The sequence below is a fragment of the Diabrotica undecimpunctata genome, chromosome 8 (genome assembly GCF_040954645.1).
Source record: "Diabrotica undecimpunctata isolate CICGRU chromosome 8, icDiaUnde3, whole genome shotgun sequence".
NCBI classification, from domain to species: Eukaryota; Metazoa; Arthropoda; class Insecta; order Coleoptera; family Chrysomelidae; genus Diabrotica; species Diabrotica undecimpunctata.
Genome location: NC_092810.1, coordinates 113,256,973 through 113,280,861, shown reverse-complemented (window position 1 = coordinate 113,280,861; position 23,889 = coordinate 113,256,973). Strand labels below are relative to the sequence as shown.

The window sequence follows — 23,889 nt, the reverse complement described above, 5'->3', positions numbered from 1 at the left end:
AGAAAAACGTTACATTTAAATTAGCTGACGTACAAGAACTGGCTGAGGAAGAGTTCAATAAAATTGATGCAAATGAGTGGAGAAAATGATGTGACCATGTCATTAAGAAGAAATATGAATACATGGACAGCGAAATAGTGGTTGATAACGCCATAGAAATAGTTCCTATTATTATAAATATTAACAGCGAATCTTCCAGTACAGAGTTTTCTTTTGATGATAAAGATGAAGAAAATTAACCATTAGAAAATTATTTTCAGTTACTATTTTTCTACACTTGATACTCGTTTTAGTGTTATAATAAAACCAAAATATCAAAATTAAATAATTACTGTGTTACATTTATTTATACAATACCCTCCATTTAATATGAAAGACAATATCAACGTCATAATTATTATTGTGTTTGTATGTTAAACTAAAGAGACATTATAAACCAGTGGCTTTCTATTTAAATTGACTAAAAAAATAATAACAATTTTATATTTCTAATGATATATTAAAGCTTGCTAAAAAATATTACTACTTTTTTAATTGTGTAATAATTCTTTGAACTACAACGTTACGCCACTGAAACTACTTATCAGAAATAGTAAACCAATAGGAGAATCATGGGGCGTAAACATAATCTATTTCTCAGTGACGTTCTGCGTAATCCGTCGCCAAGTTAACTGGTGTTTGCTGTACGAGTATTTAAAAGTACACCTATTGAGAGCATATACGCTGAACTTGGTGAGCCATCCCTTTACTACAGGCGAATGCAACTGACACTAACACATTCATCCTCGGTATACTGTACTCCATAAAAACCTATTTTCAGTAACATTTTTACAGACAAATATAGCGAACTTTTTAATTCTAATGATAAACTAAGAAGACTATGAAAGAATTAGAACATATTCTAAAAAATTAAACTTTTCACAATATATTCAATCCAAACATCGTCGATCCTCATACCCCTTAATCAATCAATATTCCACAATTTCATGTATGTTTGAGCAAATACAATAAGTCGGAAATATGCCCCCCAATAATAAAAACTATTTTGTCAAATAAACTCCAATCTTTGAAAATTTCTCTGAAATATTTACAGATGCTTCAAAATCTAGCAATGGAGTTGGTACCGCTTTTGTGATCAATTCAAGTAAACATTTATTTCAACTATCTCCCCACTGTAGCATATACACAGCCGAATTTATCAAGCAATTAAATTTATGAAAGACACCAATATTGTTAAAGCGGTGATTCTTTCTGTTCCTCTGAGTTCGATTACTTTTATTTAATGAGTGTATTCTAAACACCCAATTGAACATATGATTGAACATATGATTCAATCAGAACTTTCCATATGTCAAGAAAGTAGAATAGTAGACTGGATTCCTTTCCATCTGGATTCCCGGAAATAAAGAGACAGACTTTAGTGTACGTAGTGCAGTGTCTAGTGCGGACTCGGAAATAATATTAAAGTGTGGACAAGAAAATTTAAAACTTTCCTTAAGGCAAAAATCTTGGAAGCTTGGCATAACGAATGGCAAACATCAACGTCTAAACTAAGACAAATTAAAGACACAGTTATAGGGTCTAAATCCTTTTACAAAAATTACCATAAACAGAGTGTAGTTAACCGATTACGATTAGGCGGTACTAGACTCATTCACTCTTACCTATTTTCAAAAAGTAACCCACCAATATGCGAGTACTGTAATATAACCATATAATAATATGCGAGTACAGTAAAACATATCTTCGAATGTCACAAATTCAAACATCAACAATATGTTTTTATCATAAATTCAAATTTATCAGTTGTGCTAGGTCAAAATAGTTATTCAAAGACTTAATAACTTAAAGGCGGGGTCCCACCAGTCGCGCTATTCTGCGCTGCGCCGCTCTGCTTCGAGCAGCGCGGAGCAGAACTATACAGAGCGGCGCAACTTTGCGCATGTGATTCTAGAGGAGCAAATAAGTTCCAGTTTTTATTTATGCGCGCACGATGGAAACAAAATTAGCAATAGCAAGTGCTGCTGTTATAGTAATTAACCATTTTTTACAAGAAAAACGAAAGACCCGGAGGAAACGTCGTTATTGGGTTACACCAGTATTTAAAAGTAGACAAGTTTATAATGGAAATAATCTTTTAAGTGATTTGGTTGCAGGACAGTTTCAAAATTTTTGTCGTATGTCGTTACACGATTTCGAGTACCTGTTAACAATGATTGAACCAGTAATAAGAAAGAGATGAAACAAAGCATTTATCAATGTCTACTGAAATTAAAATGTAAAATTAGCTTTGCCTGTTCCCATTGACTTTTTCATTTTCACCTTTTCTCTTCTATATGAAGACAACAAGGACGTCATCTTTGTTTTAGCTTCAGCGACGGAACAACCGATATTGTCTGCAATAAATACCCATGCATCATATTTCTTACTTTTTATATGATAATTATTGCTTTTCGGATTCCACAATTCCGGTTTGTCTCTGTATGCCTAAATAAGTGTTTCAGCTTCTTCATGATTCCACTCAAAACTCATCGCGAAGATAGTACAGAAACACAATAATCTGTAAAAATGGTCTTCAATCACAAACACCGTTCCAACTAAACGCGCACTTTCCTTTGATCTACACTACTTTACCGACAACCAACGGATAATGTTCGTTCTTGTTTGAACTTGCACGGCGCAGCGCTACTTGTCGTTCCCACTAGTCGCTCAAGCTCGCTCCGCGCACAAATGAACCAAAACAAACAGCGCGGCGCAGCGCAGCGCGACTGGTGGGACCCCGCCTTAAGGCGGGGTCCCACCAGTCGCGCTGCTCTGCGCCGCGCTGTTTGTTTTGGTTCATTTGTGCGCGGAGCGAGCTTGAGCGACTAGTGGGAACGACAAGTAGCGCTGCGCCGTGCAAGTTCAAACAAGAACGAACATTATCCGTTGGTTGTCCGGTTGTCGGTAAAGTAGTGTATATCAAAGAAAAGTGCGCGTTCAGTTGGAACGGTGTTTGTGATTGAAGACCATTTTTACAGATTATTGTGTTTCTGTACTATTTTCGCGATAAGTTTTGATTGGAATCATAAAGAAGTTGAAAAACTTATTTTGCCATACAGAGACAAACCGGAATTGTGGAATCCGAAAAGCAATAATTATCATATAAAAAGTAAGAAATATGATGCATGGATATTTATTGCAGATAATATCGGTTGTTCCGTGGCTGAAGCTAAAACAAAGATGACGTCTTTGTTGTCTTCATATAGAAGAGAAAAGGTGAAAATGAAAAAGTCAATGGGCACAGGCAAAGCTAATTTTACATTTTAATTTCAGTAGACATTGATAAATGTTTTGTTTCATCTCTTTCTTATTACTGGTTCAATCATTGTTAATAGGTACTCGAAATCGTGCAACGAAATACGACAAAAATTTTGAAACTGTCCTGCAGCTAAATCACTTAAAAGATTATTTCCATTATAAACTTTCGTTTTTCTTGTAACAAATGGTTAATTACTATAACAGCAGCACTTGCTATTGCTAATTTTGTTTCCATCGTGCACGCGTAAATAAAAACTGGAACTTATTTGCTCTTCTAGAATCACATGCGCAAAGTTGCGCCGCTCTGTGTAGCTCGAAGCAGAGCGGCGCAGCGCAGAATAGCGCGACTGGTGGGACCCCGCCTTTTTAGACTAACTTAAAAGCTATCGATGTATTCGATAAGATTTAATTTTTTTATATAAAATTGTTTACATTTTAATACAATTTTGTAGAACTTTGTTTTTTGTAACCAAATGTGTTTACAAATGTAAAATTGTACAGATCCGTCGCTAATAATCATTAGGTGAATGCGACTTTGTCTTTAAATAAAAAAAATTTTTATAAATTATAAATGAAGTGACTTTTTAGGCATATCAGCTAACAATAAAATTTGCCATAAGGGCTACTGGTGCCCTTAGGGTATTAATTATGATTATGACCTAAACATGTGATCAGGTTTATGTAGGTCAATATTCATGATTTTCTCTTTCATTCCACTTAAAAATTTGTTAGTTTTCACGATAAGGCACTTGCAAAAGAAAGGCATATCGGCAGGTCGTAAAAAGGAAAAATTTTACCTTGCAAATGTTTCGAAAAATTTATATTAAATTGGATTATAAAATTAAATTTCCTGTCTTTTGCTTACGGCATATGATATTTTTAGTTGATGCACAAAAGGAAATAAGGGATAAAATCGTAATAAAACTTCGTATTGAATATCGACGATTTATTTTATGTTTGTTTAATTAAACCAGTATTTGTTTTTTGAGTATATGTTTGTTTTAAATGCAAAATTTAAAATATTCATCATCATCATTATACAGCCTTCTGCGTCCAAAGCTGGACATAGCCCTCCCCCAATTTCTTCCAGTTCTGTCGGTCTTAAGCTTCTTGCAATTCCCGGCGATTCTTTTGACGTCGTCTGTCCATCGTGTAGGTGGTCTACCTTCATTTTTTTCCTCAGCTTGTGGTCTCCAAACTGTAATTTTTTGGGTCCACCGCCCGTCATTCATTCTGACAACATGGCCAGCTTAGTTTCACTTCAGCCATGCTATATGCTCTATGACATCTGTGACGCCTGTCCTTCTTCTTATTTCTTCGTTTCTATCCCTGTCTCTGAGAGTCAGTCCAAGTAGCGAGCGTTTTATTTTGTCTTTGGGCTACTCTTAGTTTGGTTGCTGTAGCCTGGATTAAAGAAAGTTTTTCGGCGCTGTCATGTCAAAGTCATGATTGGAAGCACACGTTGGTCGAACGTCTTATTTTTCTAATAATTTGGTATAGATCTCCATATGCGACCCATGCTTAAGTGATTCTTCTTTTCAGTTCAGCAGTTAGTTGTCCCCAACAATTTAGATTTCACGACCTAAGTATTTATATTTATGAAATAATCCTATTTCGTTACAGCCGACTTTTGGATTTTCGCTTGGTACCAGATTTATCATGTATTGTGTCTTTCTATATGTTAAAAACAACTTCTTAACAGGCGGCATCTAACTCAGTAAGCATAGTTCCAGTCTCTTTTAGGTCATCTGTTATCAGAACAATGTCAGATTTCCTGTGATGAATTTCCTCTAACGCTCTCATTACGCTGTTAATTTCTATCGTATCCAATGCTCTGCGAAAGTCTACAAAAGCTAGAACCGACGGTCAGTTGTATTCGATTGATTTTTCTATAATTCCTTTTATGCAGTAGAGGTGATCGTTGGTGCCAAATACCTGCCTGTTCCTAGGTTGGTAAAAATCTAATTTTGTTTTCAGTCTATTTGTTATTATTCTTGAGAGTAACTTGTAGAGGGGGTTTAACAGGCTTATGGGTCGGTAATTCTCGAGGTCTGTTGGATCGCCCTTTTTGTGTAATAAAATTGTTAGTGCACTGTGACATCTTGTAGGTGTGTCACTTTGGTGCAGGTATAAGTTGAACAATTACGTCTCCAGCAATCTTTACGGCTTTTACAATAATATTATCTTTTGCCGGAGCTTTATTTCCCTTAATCATCTTCAGTGCGTTTCTTATTTCGCCTGTTGATATATCAGGCATCAATTCTGATCCTTGGTTGACAACTCTTTTTATTGAGTTTTATAATTTTTCTGTTAGTTGCTCATCATGGTTTTGTTGACTTCTGTATAATTCTGTATAGATATCTTCTACTACCCTTAGTAGTTCATCTCTGTTGGTTATGATATTTCGTCTTTATCCTTTAATTTCATTATTTCTTTTTTACCATTTTTCAATTTTCTCCTGAGAACTTTGAAACTTTTCTTATTTTTGATCGTTCGTTGAATTTGTTTACTTTTATACTTTCGGTTGTCAATCCTAATAGGTTTTTGTAAATTTTTATTTATTTATGTAAGTTCATGATGTTCTTTGTTTCTATTACTTTGTATTTTTCTACTCTCTTCCAATACTGCTTTTGTTTGGGGACTTATTTTTTCATTATATTATTTTTTTTGGCAGTCTATCTTCTAGCTTTCGTCTATAGCTATTATTTTTGTGTCAGTCAGGTTGTTTCTGTGTATGATATTTGTGTCTGTATTCTTATTGCTTAATGCTGTGGATGTGTTCTTTAAATGCATTTATATTATTAGACTCTGTCCAGGTATGTGTGGATTTTGGAAAAATAATATGTATTTAGAACTGTACAATTGAATTTTTAAAGTAACTGCATTTGTAAAGTAACAAAAAATTTAATGTTTTTTGATGTTATTTAATTAGGGAAATTTTGTTTTTTTAATATTGTATGATTTCCCATACCATGTGCTAAAATTTTTTAAAAGACCACATACTTGGTTGCAATAAAAATTTATTTTTAAAAATAACAGTTAACAATAAATAAATAACTCAATACAAACTAACACCTCAGTCATCAAAAATCAATGATAATATGCGGGAGCAGGTGACAAGATAGCTTTTCCATGAGCTGGCGCTGGATGTACGGGGTGGCCAGATTTTTCAACAACAGCGTTGAAACCATTGTGGTCATCAGCGGAATAATGAACAGTACGGATGGTACCGTCAGGTTCGGCTACCGTGTAGGAGCCTTTGACTACATCACCATCTCTAACTTCTTGCTGAGATTTATGGTCTCCCGTGTGTTCATCTTTGACTCCATAGTTGAATTCGTATTTTGGATGGGCCTAAAAATATAGACAAAATTATATACCCAAAAAAATAAAAACAATGAAGGGTTTAATTTAAAACACTAATTAGTAATACTTTGTTGTATTAACATTTAACTTCTTCTATTGTTAGAAGTTTATCTAGCTAGGAACATAAATACTAACATAAGACTGTTTTCTTATTTAAATTAGGTGACATATATATATATATATATATATATATATATATATATATATATATATATATATATATATATATATATATATATATATATATATATATATATATATATATATATATATATTACATTCAGCGAAAAAAAACAGAGCATATAAAATACATGTGTTCGGGCTAGACTCATCTTCAGGCAGTTGGCGAACAATAGGTTTTCAAAGAATTATATTATAAAAATCAAAAACTCTGGTTGACTGATGGATTCTGAACTATTTTCACGTAAATAGGTGTTGCCTCTCCCACCACTTGTAAAAGTAAGGTAAGCCACGCATTACATTTCAGTGGGAGAGCCCAGATCGATTTTGCTAGTCACTTAGTCAGTAATCATTTATAATATATTATATATATTACCTAAGTATTAGCATTAGAAATAATCCTTTAAGGCAAAGTATTCGGAAAGCGAGAAATTGGGAGAATAAGAATATCATGGTTAAAAACCTGGGGAAATGGTCCTCCACAACAACAACTAATCTATTTAAAGAATCAGTTAATAAAATAATTATAGCCAGAATGATGGCCAATATTCGAAACGAATAGGCATTATAAGAAGAAGAAATATTAGCTTTGGGGAAAACAATTATTTGTAAAATCTGTTTACAAATAGGTAATGTTATTTTTGCCATAACAGCTTTGAAAATTAAAAATAATTCGAAAAAAAAATAATTATTCTAAAAGAAACTTAAAAGATAAAATTATAAAAACTACTTCCTATTGAGGCAAAAAATTTAATGCATTAAAGGTTTAAATAATCCACTTTGTTGTAACAAACAATAGCCGAATCGATTAAACAAAGATACTCTTGTATTTCTGAGTTAATTCGGAGTAGTGTTGGTAGAATGCTGGAGCATTTTCGCCCCTAAATCCATTAAATTTTTGACACGTTCAAAATTGTGCTGAGAAATATTTGATTTAAGAAAGTAAAAAAGAAATGGAAGAAAAATAACTTAAAATAATCTTCTATGCAGACGACGCAATACTACTCTTCAAAGTGAAGATGATTTACAACGTATGCTGCACCAATTATGTTAATTTACTCAAAAAAGACAAGCAAATTTACTAAGATGTAAATTGGAGCTGGAAGGTTAAATAATAGAACAAGTGATGGAGTTTAAATAACTAGGCATCACATGATCTAGCTACGGAAAGCTCGAAACTAAAGTGGAAGATCAAGTAATAGAGCAAACAGAGCGGCAGGCTACCTGAATGAAATAATATGGAGAAATAAAAATATCGGAAAAGAAATGAAAGGCATAATTTACAAAACAGTCGTCAGACCAATAATGACATACGCAGCAGAAACACGAGCTGACACAGAGAGGACAAAAAGTATGTTAGAAACAGCAGAGATAAAAACACTTAAAAAAATTTATGGTAACATACTATGGGGCAGAGCTAGAAGTACCGATATACGACGTAGATGCAAGGTGGAGAACATCAAGAACTGGGTAAGAAATAGAAGAGTAAAATGGAATGAGCATATCAGCCGAATGATAACAAATAGAGTAGTAAAGACGGCAAGAGACGGTTACCCAATAGAAAAAGGATTAATATAAAGCCACGAAAACGATGGAACGACAACTTACTGGAGCCACATTGAAAAACAGATAGAGTTGTGTCTATATAAAAAGAAGAAGAAAGTCCCAATAAAAGAAATCATTAAATCTGCTGATCTTGGAGGCCGCTTGATTGTACTCAATTGTATTGTATGCAATAATTCTTCTTCTTCTTTTGGTGCTTATCCTCTGGGGATGTTGGCAATTACGTTGGTCCATACAACTTTATTGACAGCTGCTCTTAATAGATGTATAGTAGTCATTCCTGCCCACTGTGTGATGTTCTTCAACCACGATGTCCTTCTGCGCCCTTGAGATCTTTTGCCTTCTATCTTGCCTTGTAAATAATTTTGCTATTGGTAAATGTCCTTTGGAGAAATTCGGTAACTGCCTTGGCACAATGAGTGGGATATCCGTTATGCTAGTACTGCATACCTCCAAAATTTACAGGAAGTTGCTAAATTGCCGGCACGTTTTGATTTATTAGCAGTTCAATGTATTTAGTGCCGTTGAGATTGTCCTTAATAAAAAAGGGGCCTATTAAATAATCACCCAAATTTACCAACCAAACATTAAGTTTCTGTGGGTATTGTGTAGAAAATTACGTAGAAAATACTTAGATGCTTATTTTTCCGAGACCAATATCGAACAATGCATGGAATGTGTTTCCTGTGAAGAGAAAATGTCGACTAGTCAGTAAATAAAAAGTTGTTTCAAAAATTCTGATGATCATTTCCTGATAGAATTCCATTCATTTAATATTGTCCTCGGGAAAAAGTTCTTGATCCGTTTAAACTTGATAGCACCAATATCTATTTTTTTCTTAAATATCTTCTAACAAAACTTTGGCGTAAGTTTACTTTTTTAGCAATTTACCTTCTTGAACACGGTTGACAGGCTTTAACAGCGCCACAAACTTTAATTTCTGTTCACTCTTTTGACGAACATGGGATATACCAAGATTAATAAATTTGTGACACTTTTAAATACACACATATTTGCGAAATTTTGGATTTATTTGGTCATTTCAAGTAACCGTCCTATTCTCAAAAGCAACAACAAATAAATCTTAATGTATTTACGAAATTATTTTAGTTTCATACGTTACGGGCTTAATAACCTACACAGTAGACTGAGAGTGACAGCGACGTTTGAGGTGAAGCAGCCAAGCTCAGCTTGACAAATGAAAATTTTGGTAACTTTCGGCTGGCCTCGAAAAACGACAGAGGATGTTAAGCGATATTTTCTACATGTCGAACTTAACGTTGTTATAATTTATGGTGTTAATGTGTCGAACTTTTTATTGGTCGACTGTTTGAAATGTAGTTCAGATAAATTATTGTATTAAATGTGTATGCTCCATTTTATCTTCGCTTAATCTGTATATATCAACAATGACATTTCTTTTCAATTTGAGTCTTACTATTTTTCTATGCGTATTTTGGGGGTTTTTACTCATCAGGGAGAGACTGTGAGTAACTCAAATTAAAAAGAAACGGTTCATCTACTTCGTAATTATTGTAAGATAATACAGTGATGAGTGTCTTACCACCCGGCAAAATAGCGGAAAGGATAGAAGACAGATTAAGTTGTGAGATAGTACGAGATAAAGCTAATTTTTAGACGTGGCTATTGTACTTCAGTCATAATTATACGAATGACCTCGAAAATATTTTATTTTAATAATTTTTGATGTTAGAATAAATGATTGAATAAATTAAGATATATTATAGTAAAAAACATTAATTAGTAGCGATTTTAAATTATAAATCTTTAAGTTTATTTAATAATAAAAATAACTCAACTAAAATATTGGACTAAACTAAAGGTAAGTATGTTCTGTCCGAAAACAATTATTGTATGTGGAATTGGTGTAATAGTTAGAGACGTGGTCTATTGACAAGAAGATTGGGGTTCAATTCCCATCAAGGATATAATTTTTGTTTTACTCAATCAAAAAATAATAGAAAATATGATACATATTAGGTAACAAGTTTTCGAAAAACTCATTATTTAAAATTTATTCTTATTCCAATGTTATAAAATAGAAATACAAAATAATTCAAATTCAATTCCAGTTTTACAGTCTTCAGTTGTGAATGCAAAATAATCCGGTGAATCTCAGTGTTAATATCAATTTCTCTGTACAGGTAGATTTACAGTTCTCTGTCCTCTGTACAGTTTATTTTTGTAGAATTTTTACTTATTTAAACATTGTTTAAACGTTCTTTTAATTTTGAAGAATTTTTACTTTATTTTCGAAGTACAACGATACTGTTTTTTCAATAAGATATTTATGTTTAACTTTAAATACTTCTAATACTAGTAACGAGTGACATAAATGTTTAGTGACTCAAAGCAAAACGATCTCTGCATAATTTAAATTATTAAAAAAAAAAAACAAAATGTGGGTTTTGAACTCTAATCGTCTGCGACGTCTGTGTCGCAGTGCCGAATTCTTACCACTAAGCCAAGAAGGATTCATAATTATTCTTTGACAAGAGTGTATAAATCAAATCATAGTAGAAATTCTTCTTGGCTAATAATTTAAAACTTTAGATTAAATAATCACTATTAATTAAATTATTTTATTCACATTTTTGCTTTATTGTGGTCAATCAGTTTTTACTTTATGCCAAATTAAAAATGGAAATAGGTCACACAAACGACGTTACATATAATAATTTTATTATAACCGAGGTGATTTAGCTCGAAGCTAATGTTTAAAGATGTGAGACTATCGATAGTGGTAATGTAATGTAATGTAAATTATAGGATGTTATAGGTTTCTACCGATTATTTCTCACCTCTACGAGTTTCATCTCTTTTTATTTCACAAGGTAACTGTGTTTTCTATCTCTTACGTTAAAAAGCCGGGTGGTAAGACACTCATCACTGTATATCACTGTACGCTATTAATGACCTTTATATGCAAGAAAGTCTTCTGACTTCATGTTTATTCATATAGTAACAACAATAACTATATTTTTTGTTTTTATGTACAAGATAACATTCAATAAACCAACTACAGAGTGAGTTGGGCAGGTTTTTTTTTTAATTAAAAAAAGTGATTTGATGACTATTAATTTGTGACAGGTCTTTAAAAAAGATGGTGTAAACATTCCAGGCCTTGTGCATATACTCTTTTGTATTTTCGTTATTACTTTGTACGTTAAGAGTGTAGGCGCAAAATTTCGGGTGAATGCTTTTTAAATGCATTCATTTTTTTCGAATCCTAAGAAAACTAGTAAGTACTTTTTAAAAATTTAAAAGTAAAATGAAAGATTACATTATTACCGAGGGCCAAAAGTCCCTAAAAACTTCCAGAATGTTTGTTTTAGTAAGTTACAGGGGTAAAAAAAAAGAGTAAATTAAAATTATTCATCAATAAAAATTTTCAAAAATATTTATTAGTTTTCTCAGGATTCGAAAAGAATGAATGCATTTAAAAAGCATTGGCCCGAAATTTTGCACCTACGCTCTTTTACGCTGCAATTAGATATCATCTCATGCCATGTGTAAAAAACTAAAATTTTTCAAAATGGCAACAATAATAATAATTCCATTTCTTATTGAAGATACGACTATTAGTAATCAAGGATAATGTCAACGCTTAAAACTTTTGGTCACTCTTTTGATGAGTTCTAATTTCAGCAATGTAGATTACCGTATATAACTAAGCTAATTTTTTTCTATTTTGACTATTTTATGTAAAATCATCAAACCATTTAACTAATCTATCTTTTTAGTTACCTTTTTTATCTTCAAAGAGTGAAACATTTTTTGTTTTGTGATGTATCTCAATTAGTTGCTTCATTATCTTATTCAGTGTAATTAGCTTGCATCGAATAAGTTTCATTTGTAAATGTATGTTTATAAATAAATATTTAACTATTTTTCTTTCTAATTTAATACCTATCTAATTAAAATATCAACTTACATCATAATCTTCATTATGATGTCCAGACTGTCCGTATGAGAGTACCGGAGCAGAATATCCATGCGCCAAAGAAGGAGCTTGATAACCATGTCCTATTCCTACACCACCCAAATTTGAAGAAGCGTATGAACTGGCCTGTCCATGACTGTAGTCCAGAACACCAGCTTGAGCTGCAGCTGCGATCGCAAGGACGGCTAAAATCTATAAAATGGTAAAAAATATGTTTAATTCAAATAAGCTTACAAATTAAAATATAATGAAATCATGTATTAAGATAAATATATCTGAATCAACGCATTTCACCTCAAGTAAAAAAAATTATCATGTTTAGCTGTAACATTTAAAAATCTACCTGAAAATACTGAATCTAATTAATAGGGTAAAAATAATTTTAAGTATCGATGAACAATATGTAACTATTGTAGATACCAATAATTAAACCGATTTGGATCTACGGTGGACAGAAGCCAGTTAAAATTATATAAAAATTCAAATTCGAGGTGATATATGGATCTATAGATTGGTTAGAGCGAATATTAAAATACAGACGAGAGTAGAACGAAACAAACTTATTAAACGAGAACGATACCCAACCACCGATGTCCTCTTTTAAAAAAAACGGAATACCGGGATAGGAAAAACAAACGGAATAAGAGCTAAGCACAAGACTAAAATCAATAGAGACATTGAAACAAATAAATATAAACAGACTAGCCAATAAAATAAAAGTACCTGCAACAACATCGGTTAAGAAAATATGCTCAAACACGAAAACAGCCAAAACATCTAAACTCCAACCTAATACAATTAAACTACCTCAAGAAAGGCGAAACAGAACAGATCGAACTTCGGACAGCTTCAAAAGTTTAAACAAAAACGTGAAGAAAATAATTGGGAACGATCAGAGAAAGTATACTAACAATCTAATAAAAGATATAATACAATATAACTGCAATATGAAAGTACTGAAAGCAAAAAACTCAAGCGGCATAACAAAAATCATAGAAATAAAAAATGTAAAAAACGTCACCGTCCGAGACAAAAAGGAAATAAGCGAGGCCATTGAAAAGGTCGACACTAAATTATACTCGGTAAATACACAACCACAAAAACGAGGTACTGAATGAACAATAATTAACACCGGCTCAGAAGAAATACCGGACATAACCGACTAAGAAATGAAAATGGCACTAAATCAACTAAAAACGAATAAATGTCCAGGAGAGGATAAAATTACAGTTGAAATGTTGAAAATTGGTGGCAGAAGAATGGAACAGGTATTAAATATTTTATTTAATAAAGTAATTGATGAAGGAAAGATTCCTCAAGAATGGTACAACTCCGAAGTTATTCTACTATTCAAGAAAGGAGACAAACAAACATCGAGAATTACCGACCAATATCCTTGCTATCACATCTGTATAAATCACTAACTAAAATCATAACCAACCGCCTAACACATAAGCTCGATTTCTATCAACAAATCGAGCAGGCTGGATTCAGAAAACATTTTACTACCATAGACCACTTGCACACCGTAAGAACACTGACAAAAAAATGCACCGAGTATGTTTCAATTCATCGAATTATGGGCAGTGCTTGAATCTCAAGAATATGCACGTATAGATTAAAGATACACTAACATAATTAAAAACATGAAAATGCCACCATGCAGACAAAGCTGGACGAAAGCACAAAAACTAATTCCATAAGACTACAACGGGGAGTAAGACAAGGAGACACCATCTCTCGCTCTAGAAGACACTTTTAAGAAACTAGAATGGAACAACGTCTAGGCTATCAGCGTCGACGGATCATACTTAAACCACTTAAGATTCACAGATGACATAGTTTTAATAGCCGATAATATCCAGGAAGTAAATGATATCTTACAACAATTGAATACAGTTTCAGGAGCGATAGACTTAAAAATGAACTACAACAAAACAAAAATACTGAGCCGAGACCAGGCAAATATAACAATACAAAGTGATACCATACAAAATGTTGAACATTATGTATATCTAGGTCATGTCATCAAACTGGGAAAACCAAATCAAGATGCTGAAATTAAAACAAGAACACAACTGGCATGGGGCGCTTTCGCCAAACTAGCATATATCTTGAAAAACACCTACATTCCTGTAAACTTTAAGAGCAAGATGTATAACACATGCATTCTACTAGTTTGTACCTACGGCTTGGAGACAGTAGCCCTTACCAAAAAATCTGCTAAAAATTAAAAACAACACAAAGAGCAATGGAACGAATCATGCTTAAAATATCATGGAGAGACAAGATTAGAAACACCAAGATAAGACCTTGAACGAAGATTAGAGATATTGTGGAAGAAATTACAAAAATGAAATGGCGCTGAGCAGGTCACGTAGCCCGATATATTGACAATAGGTGGACACGGAGAATTCTAGAAAGGAGACCAAGGATGACAACAAGAAGCATGGGAAGACCTCAAAAAAGATGGGTAGATGACATTAGAGCAGTCGCAGGCAAACAGTGGATTAGATGGGCGCAAGATAAAGAAAGATGGAAGCAATTGGGAGAGACCTACATTCAGGAGTGGATGGAAAATGGTTGATAAAGAGATATTAATCTATAAATTTTTTTGTTCTGTTCCAAATTAAATAATTGGTTAAGTCTAGAATGTAGACATCATTGTAAAGTATCGAAATACCTACTGAAACCTACTGCAATCCATAAGTCCATTCTAATAATATTACAATATAACTACAGAACAATGCTCAACGATAATCATATTAAATTCTGGATATACATTCTGGAAGTAAGATAAAATTTAAGTGGAATGGAATGCCTTTTCAAGATTAGTAAAAACTATCGCTGTCCTAACGTTAACGATATTTTTCGTTTAAATTTCAAGCAATGGAATGTGTATGCTCCATACGTAATGTGGTTTGTAGGACGTTATGAAAATATTCTCATATTACCTACGTCCTATGTCCTACGATTCGTATGTGGATCGCAAAATAAACATTCAAATATTTTTGGTACCCTTGCACGATCAGAAGGTTGCTTGTTTTTCTGGCCACCACCAAAGACTAGTACTGTGTATCCGCGTGTGCAACAACTTACTTCTTTATCTATTTGAATCAGTTTCACTATTTAAATAGAATTAAAGGTTATTGCGGAAAATTTATCCGAAATAAATTCTGGCAGTGATTTTTATACATACAACAGCTTGGCAGACCCAAACCGTAAAAGTAAAGATGAAAGTGAAGATCAAAGTTCAAGTTATAGTGACGAAACGAAAGTTGAGACAGAGCTTCAAACTAAAGAGCAATAAAAAAAATTGTGAAGAAGAGTCGGAATATGAACTAAATATTGACCCTATTTCCTGCTCGTCAACTGTACTGATTTTTTTAAAATTCACCTTTAGTACAAAAGGTGGACCAGATATTCTAATTGTTCAAGATAAGGAACCAATAGATATTTTTAGTTTATATATAACTAATAATATACTTGAACTAATAGTGAAACAAACAAATGCTTATGCAGTAGAGATTCAACACAAAAAACGTTTAGTGTACTCAGCAAGAATTTAGACATGGTCCGGGACTCGAAAGAAAAGAAAAGAAGTATTTGAAAACTTAGTTTTTGTATATTGAAATATATAAGGGATGTTTATTAAAACAAGCCTTTGAAAGTAATTATTTTCATAATTATTTAATATTCATCTTCTTATATTTACTTTAAACAAATTTATTATTATTTTTTTTGTTTATGCTTAGGTCTCATAAACTTTCCTAACTGAGAAGGTTACTAAAAAAGAATCCTTTTTATCACCAGGAACTATTCCATCGAATTCCTATAAAGTTTAATCGATTTATATTATTGTTAAAATGTTGGAGACATTTTGAAGACAAAAGAGTGCGATCAAAGCACGTCGTTTATCAAAAATTGCATCTTCGTTAGATCTTAGCTAGAAACAACACAAAAAATATTGATTATCTCCATTATCTAACCTTCTGCGTTTAAAGTTGAACACAGGCCTCCCCTAATTTCTTCCAGTTATATCGGTCTTGAGCTTCCTGCAGCCAATTTCTAGTCTAACGTGTAGGTAGTCTACCTCTGCTTCTTCTGTCAGCTCTGTAGTATACATACTGTAATTTTTTGAGTTCACTACTCGTCATTCATTCTGGACACAAAGCCCACCCAGTTTTACTTCAGCCATGCTATACGCTTTATGACGCCTGTCCTTCTTCTTATTTCTTTGTTTCTAACCGTGTCCCTGACAGTCTCTGACAAGTAGCAAGCGTTTCATTAGTCTTTGGGCTAATCTGAGTTTGACTGCTGTAGCCTGGGTTAAAAAAAGAGTTTCGGGGCCGTAAGTCATGATTGGTAGCACACGTTGGCCGAACGCCTTCTTTTTTTAATAATTTGGCATGTTTCTCTTGCGTGTTATTCTCTTAATGATACAATTAATGTGAACGAAACTCTGGTTGCTTTGAAGGGTCGTCTCAAATTTAGGCAATATAATTAGGTTAAAGTGCATGAATATGGTATTAAGATTTTTAAAATGTGCTCTCCATTTGGATGCAATTGGGAATTGAAAATTTGCAATGGACAAAATGAAAGACGGCAAATGCTAGATCTTTCTGGTAGCACTAGTTATAACAGACAATAATTGACGCTATCTTGCCAAATACTTGTACAAAAGAAAAACGTATTTATTGGGTATATTAAGAAAAAATAGAATCGGCCCACCAAAAAATCAGAAATTGCAAAGATAACGAATAGTGCAATAACAGAATAATTTTATAACTTTCTTTACATGGCATAATTCACGAGATGTCGACATACTTTCCACATTCAATGATGATCAAATGAAATTTTACGTGAAAAAAAAAATGAAGAATATAAGGTACATCCAATAGCTATGATGGATTACAACAAGGAAAAGGAGGGAGTAGACATTTCAGACCAGCTATCTAGTTATTGCACTTGTCTTCGAAAGTATTTAGATTGGTTTTATCATCATCCAGCCTTCTGCGTTCAAAGTTAAACATAGGCCTCCCCTCATTTCTTTTAGTTCTGTCGGTTTTAAGCTTTCAGCAGCCAATTCTCAGCAATTATTTCGACGTATTCTGTTCATCATGTAGGTGATCTACCTCTGCTTCTTCTGTCAGCTCATGGTCTTTAGACTGTTGTTTTTTGGGTCCACCTCCCGTCATTCATTCCGGCCACATGGCCCCAGTTCCACTTTAGCGATGTTATACGTTCTATCAACTGTGACGCATGTTCTTCTTCTTATTTCTTAATTTCCAACTCTGTCTCTATCAGTCAGTCCAAGTAGCAAGCGTTCCATTCATCTTTGGGCTACTCTGAGTTTGGTTGCTGTAGCCCGGGTTAAGTCAAGTGTTTCCGCGCTGTAAGTCATGACTAGAACTACACATTGTTGAGACGTCTTCTTTTTCAAATAATTTGGCATATTGCTTTTAAATATGTCTGATAGAGCGCCATATGTGGCATACAAGTGATTATTCTTTGCAGTCCATTGATTCCTTTGGATTCCCACCCCAATTTTTTTAAAGCATGTTCGAAAACTGCCGTAAACTGTTTGGGAGATATCGTGTCTATTTGCCTGATTCCTCTTTTGACTTTTATACATTTTGTATCTTTGTGCAGTCTTACGGTCATGGTTGCATTATTGTATATATTTGGGATCAGTTTGGAGTACTGATAGTCTATGCGACTTTCCTCCAACGCTCTCATTACGCTACTAATTTCTATCGTATCCAATACCTTACAAAAGTCTGCGAAAGCTAGGACCGATGATCGATTGTATTCGATGGATTTTTCTGTAATCCCTTTTTTAATCAGTGGAGGTGCTCTTTGGTACCAAAGTTTTTTCTAAAACCTGCCTGTTGCCTAGGTTGGTAAAAATCTAATTTTGTTTCCAGTCTATTTGTTATTATTCTTGTGAATAACTTGTAGAGGATGTTTACCAGGCTTATGGGTCGGTAATTCTCGAGGTCTGTTGGATCGCTCTTTTTGTTTGAGAAAATGGTAAGTGCACTGTGCCATCTTACAGGTGTTTCTCATTTTACAGACAAAAGTTAAACAATTTCTTTATATTCTTTTAAAGTCTGTCTCCTCCAATCTTTACGGCTTTTATACCGATAATACCTTCTTTCGGCGCTCTATTTCTTTTTATTTTCTTCAGGACTTTCCTTATTTTATCTGTTGATATCTTCTTCTTCTTCTTCGTCTAGCCATTCACGTCCACATCTGAACATAAGCCTCTTCAAGTCTTCCTTTCCATTGTTTTTTATTGTACGCTACTTGTAGCCAATTTTTCCCGGCAGTCCTTTTCAGATCATCTGTCCATCTCATAGGAGGTCTGCCTCTGGGTCTTTTGTGTTGGTATGGTCTCCAGGTTAAAATTGATCTGTGTCATTTGTTTAGATCGCTCCTAGCTACATGTCCAGCGTATTCCCATTTCAACTTTAATGATTTTTGCACCACATCGGTGACTTTGGTTTTCTGTCTTATCCATGTGTTTGTTTTCTTGTCCTTAAGTGATATACCCAGCATATCTCTTTCCATCGCGTGTTGAGTGACTCTAAGTATATTCATATTCTTTTTTGTGATTGTCCATGTTTGTGCCGCATAAGTTAATATCGGAATAATGCATGCATCAAAAACTTTAGATCTAAGATGTAATTGAATTTGTTGATTTCTGAGTATATAGTTCAGTTTACCGAATGCTGCCCAAGCTAACTTTCTTCTTCTTTTTATCTCTTCAGTTTGAATTTCCCTATTTAGTATTATTTTTTGTCCTAAGTATATATGTATATTCTTCAACCTTTTCTATAACTTTATCGTTTATTATTGTCACGGTGTCTTCGGAGTGCATGACTTTTGTTTTGTTTAAATTCATTTTCAGTCCTATCTTAGAAGATTCGGTATGTAGTTCTAAAAGCATGGTTAGCATTTCTTGTAGGTTACTAGCTATCAGGATTATGTCATCTGCAAATCGTAGTTTACTGAGGTAGCGGCCATTGATGTTTATTCCCTTATATTTCCAATTTAGGTTTTTAAAAACGTCCTCCAAAACTAAGGTGAACAGTTTGGGTGATAAAGTATCTCCCTGTTTGACTCCCCTGTTTAATGGTACAGGGTTCGTGTGTTCATTTTCATTTAGGTAGTATGTAGCTGTAGCTTGGTTCATAGTTTCTTTTATTAAGTTAATATATCTGCTGTCTATTCTACAATTTTGCATGGCGTTTATTACGGCCGTGTGTTCTATGGTATCGAAAGCTTTTTCGTAGTCTACAAATGCTAGGAAAACTGGAAACTTGTATTCGTTACATTTTTCTATTAATATTTTTGTGGTTAACAGGTGATCGGAAGTTGAATAGCCTTTTCTAAAACCTGTCTGTTCATATGGTTGATATATCAAACATCAATTCCCATTCTTGGTTGACTAGTCTTACGTGAGTTTTCTAACTTTTTTGTTAGTTACTCATAATGATTTTGTTGACTTCTGTATAATTATGTATAGAAATCTTCTACTGCCCTTAGTAATTCATCTATATTGGTGATTTAGATTGGGTAGGAAAATTGAAATTGGTCATTGAAATAATTTGTGGTACAGTTGTTCCAATTGTGTTCGTCTGGTAAAAAGTCAATTAACAATGTAGAAAATTAGCGAATACCTGACTCGTAGTTTTCTTAAAACAAACAAAAAAGTAAAACCCCAAAAAAACCAATGAGGAAAGATGTCACAAGCTAGAAGGATTACCTAGAGGTAATGATAACAAGATATGCAAAAAAGACTGCCATGGGTAATACATTAAGTTGAGAGACACTCCTTATTTATTACTTAATACTAAACGCATAGGTAAATGAGTATAAGAGATATATATGGGTCTCAGAACAATAAAGGTGTTAAAAAAAAAACAGTAATAAAAAAATACAGCAAGCATGCTGAAAAGGACTTTACAGTATCGATTCTACTGCTGTGCAGAGTTCGGCAGTGGTTACTCTTTTGGACAGAACACTGACTAAAAATTAAAAAGTAATTTATAAATAAATAAATTATATTAAAAAAAAATTTTCTTTTGGCTACGCCGTAAAGTTCGTAAAGTCTTGGTCTTTGGTGGTTAAGGGAACTTACATGTGACATATTTTGAAATGGGTCCTTAATTCGCTCGTTACTTGCTATAAAGTGAAAAGTACTAAATGCTTTGTGAAAATATTTTTCAACTTATCTTATTGATTTTTGAAATATTATCTAACTGAATATAGGCTATTAAACAAACACTAAGATACTATCGGGTCTATCATAAAGTTGAATTTCAAACAGATAGTTGTACAGCTTCAATAATAACTAATGTTGTAAACTGTGAAGGATTATCTCTTATTAAACGAAAAACGAAACCAATTGATGAAGCTATGGAATGTATCTCTTTGGGAAAATATTACCAAATTAATTTTCTATAATCCTCAGTATAGTTCTGCAGAATAGAATAGAAAAATTAACGGGACTTTCTATAGCGTTGCAAATACCATTAAAGGTTATTAGGCTACAAGCTGTCTAGAGACAAAAAAAATAGGTTATATCAAATTTTACACAGAAGACGACGATTGACAATGAAATGACGACGATTTTCTCACAATTGAGTATAAAACGAAAATTTGCATAGAAAAAGTAAAATCTACAGTAATTTTAAATTATCCTATCCGTTGAAAATTGTCAATAAAACACAATATATTTTAACAAGTAATCTGGAAAAGGAGTATCTGGGAACTAAGTTATCTAGCGTATACCTCTTTGTAACCAAAATTATAGGGAGAATCCTTGGCAGAATGCAGTAGGATGATTACCCATATTAAAGAGGAAGTTAATATAAGGAAAATACCAGTATTACTCAGTCAATAACATCTCGAGGATACATCATTTATGTTTTTTCAAAAATCAAACATATTAAATCAGAATTTGGTGTTTATTGATAATAAACTAAATATCTTATATACTAAAAGGCTAAGCCCTTTTCTTGTGCGCAATACTCCTCCTAAACAGTAATAGATAGGAGAATATTTTTTTCGAATAATTAAACAGATTGTTGAGTAGATTCCCCCTAAGGTTTAAAATTTAAAAAATTCGGACCGTTTTAAAAATGGCGGATATAAAATGAATTTTTCTTATAGTAAAGTATAGAAATTTTACAGGTTTCATTCTTCAAAATTTAAAGTCCTAATTTTCAATGTATTTTTAAAATATGCCCGCGTCTACTTTTTTCTTATACTTACTGATTGAATTCAGAATTATGAAACCGGAAGTATTTACTTCCGGTAAGATATCCCAGCCTAACCTAACCTAACCTAACCTAAACTAAACTAACCAAATTGCAAACAAAAAAACCAACTTCGAATTTCAAGTACAAAATATTTATTAATTCATTTAAGTTCAATAATATATATAAATATATTAAAATCCATTTCTCATTCAATATTATACACAATGCAACAACGCGTCAATTCTCCAATGCACCAACAAGTGTTTCCACTGAAGAAATAACGATAATGACCACTCAAAATTCGGGATCCTCCTGTCTCCGATTTTAATTTATGGGGTCTGTTTTACACTATATGATGAGTTGGTTTTTTTTTATTTTTATGTTTAGTTAGAAAGTATTCTGTTTCCAACAAGTGCAGCGTGTGTGAGGTGTTGTGATTGATATTTAGAGATTTAGACTACGTTTTGAGTTTAATACTTGAAGAATTAAATAATAAGGTAAGCATTACTTTGTTTTTAATTTATTATTTAGAAATATATTATTAATTTTGTTGGGAATAAGCCACAATTTTACTTTAAATTAGGTTTATTTTAAATAAATAATTAAAAAATAAACTTATTATAAAGTAAAATTGTGGCGTATTCTCAAAAAAGTGGAACAGTAGGCGGTAGTGTAGACTAGCGCGCATCATACTGTTTTCTGTATTTTTTAAATTTAAATAATATTTAAATATAAATTTAGTTAGTTAGTTAGAGTTCTCAAACCGACTTCTTTTTCTTAAACGTGGCATTTTACAATTTAAAATATGCAAAAAAAAGTTACTTCCGGTTTTACTTCCGTTTTTTATTTAAGAGGAGCGGAGTCTAACAATCATATTGTTTCCGTTTCCTAATGTAAATCTTCCTGAAAATCCCAAAAAGCTACTGTATCGATTTTCAATTTAAAAAAATTGGCGTCGATACAGTTTATTTTTAGGATTTTTACATCAAAACTCGATGTCGAGTTGGTCCGCTAGTAAGACGCTAAGATAATATAGTATTATGAGGTTTTTTTCTATTTTTTTCCTCATGATTTACTATGAAATCACTAACAGGAGAATTTTACTGTCATCATGGCATGTGGTTGTCGTTTTAAAGACGAATTACATGCTATGATTTTTCTGACAGACATTCTCAAGTTAAAGTTGATTTCATGTAATCGAATAAACTATATTACAATAAAGTAGTCCCAGGAACGCAACTCAGCAATATTGGCAATAAAGTCGTCTACTTTAGAATGTATAATGTATATCTAGATTGTCAATAGAAATGAGTCATAGAATATGAAATGAAATTATTAGAAAAATTTTTCACCGAGTAACAAAAAACAAAATTTGTTTAACTTATTAATGTTTGTATTTTGAGAACAATTTCCGAAGTGGAAATTGTCAATAAACTTACTTAAACCTTCAATTGTTGCTTATTCCCATTAAAATAGTAATTATAACAACAAAAAAATGGGTAAACTGGCTTGACTATTTACAAAGCATTCTAGAAAATCTAGCTATGAAAATAATATAAAAAGAGAACAGCCAAGGAAGTAAAACCAAGAAAAGTTTACGAAGATAGATGGATGATGTAGGATGAAAAGAGCCTCACTAGAAGAAGCAGCTGATAGGGCAGACTGAAATTTTTAACCAGGTGAAAACTCATAAGTACCGAGGGAAGAAGATCAATGAAATAGTTTATTAGAAATTCTAAAGTCATATTTTCACACCTTTTAAATTAATGAATTTATATTTAAAAAAAAACAATTTTTTAAATTATACCTCAAATATTTCTGTAAAAATACTAACTAAATAATGAGCGTAACTTACTTTGGAGTACATAATTGCCGAGACGAACGTCAATATTAGACTGAATTCCAATTAATTAGTAAAGCTTTTTATACCTAACAAAAAACGTATCGAAATGAAAATTGACAAAATGCAATCCATTCATATCGACCTGAGAAATCAGAACAATACCTACGTAAGATAAATGTTACAATGATTTACCAAATTTTTTGACCTAGATACTTTTCTAGATATCGTTATGCGTAATAATATGCAAATGCCGATAATTATTTAACTAATTAAGCATATATTTAGTTGTACTAATTAGACAAATGTGTAATTTAGATTATAGTTTTATGGTATTAGGATATTATACATTAAACGAAACTGATTAAACTTAAGAAGAATTTCAGATACTTGGTCTAAAAAATGAA

The 23,889-nt window shown here is 32.6% G+C and overlaps 1 protein-coding gene across 1 annotated transcript; it reads right to left on the bottom strand.

The window, feature by feature from the left end:
* Positions 1-6,302: 6,302 nt before the first annotated feature.
* Positions 6,303-23,567, bottom strand: LOC140447867 (cuticle protein 7-like). Its single transcript, XM_072540777.1, has 3 exons — positions 23,498-23,567; positions 12,365-12,565; positions 6,303-6,654 (listed from the first exon to the last, which is right to left on the bottom strand). The coding sequence occupies exons 1-3, from the start codon at positions 23,507-23,509 to the stop codon at positions 6,391-6,393; spliced, it is 477 nt and encodes a 158-aa protein (XP_072396878.1). The 5' UTR covers positions 23,510-23,567; the 3' UTR covers positions 6,303-6,390.
* Positions 23,568-23,889: the final 322 nt, after the last annotated feature.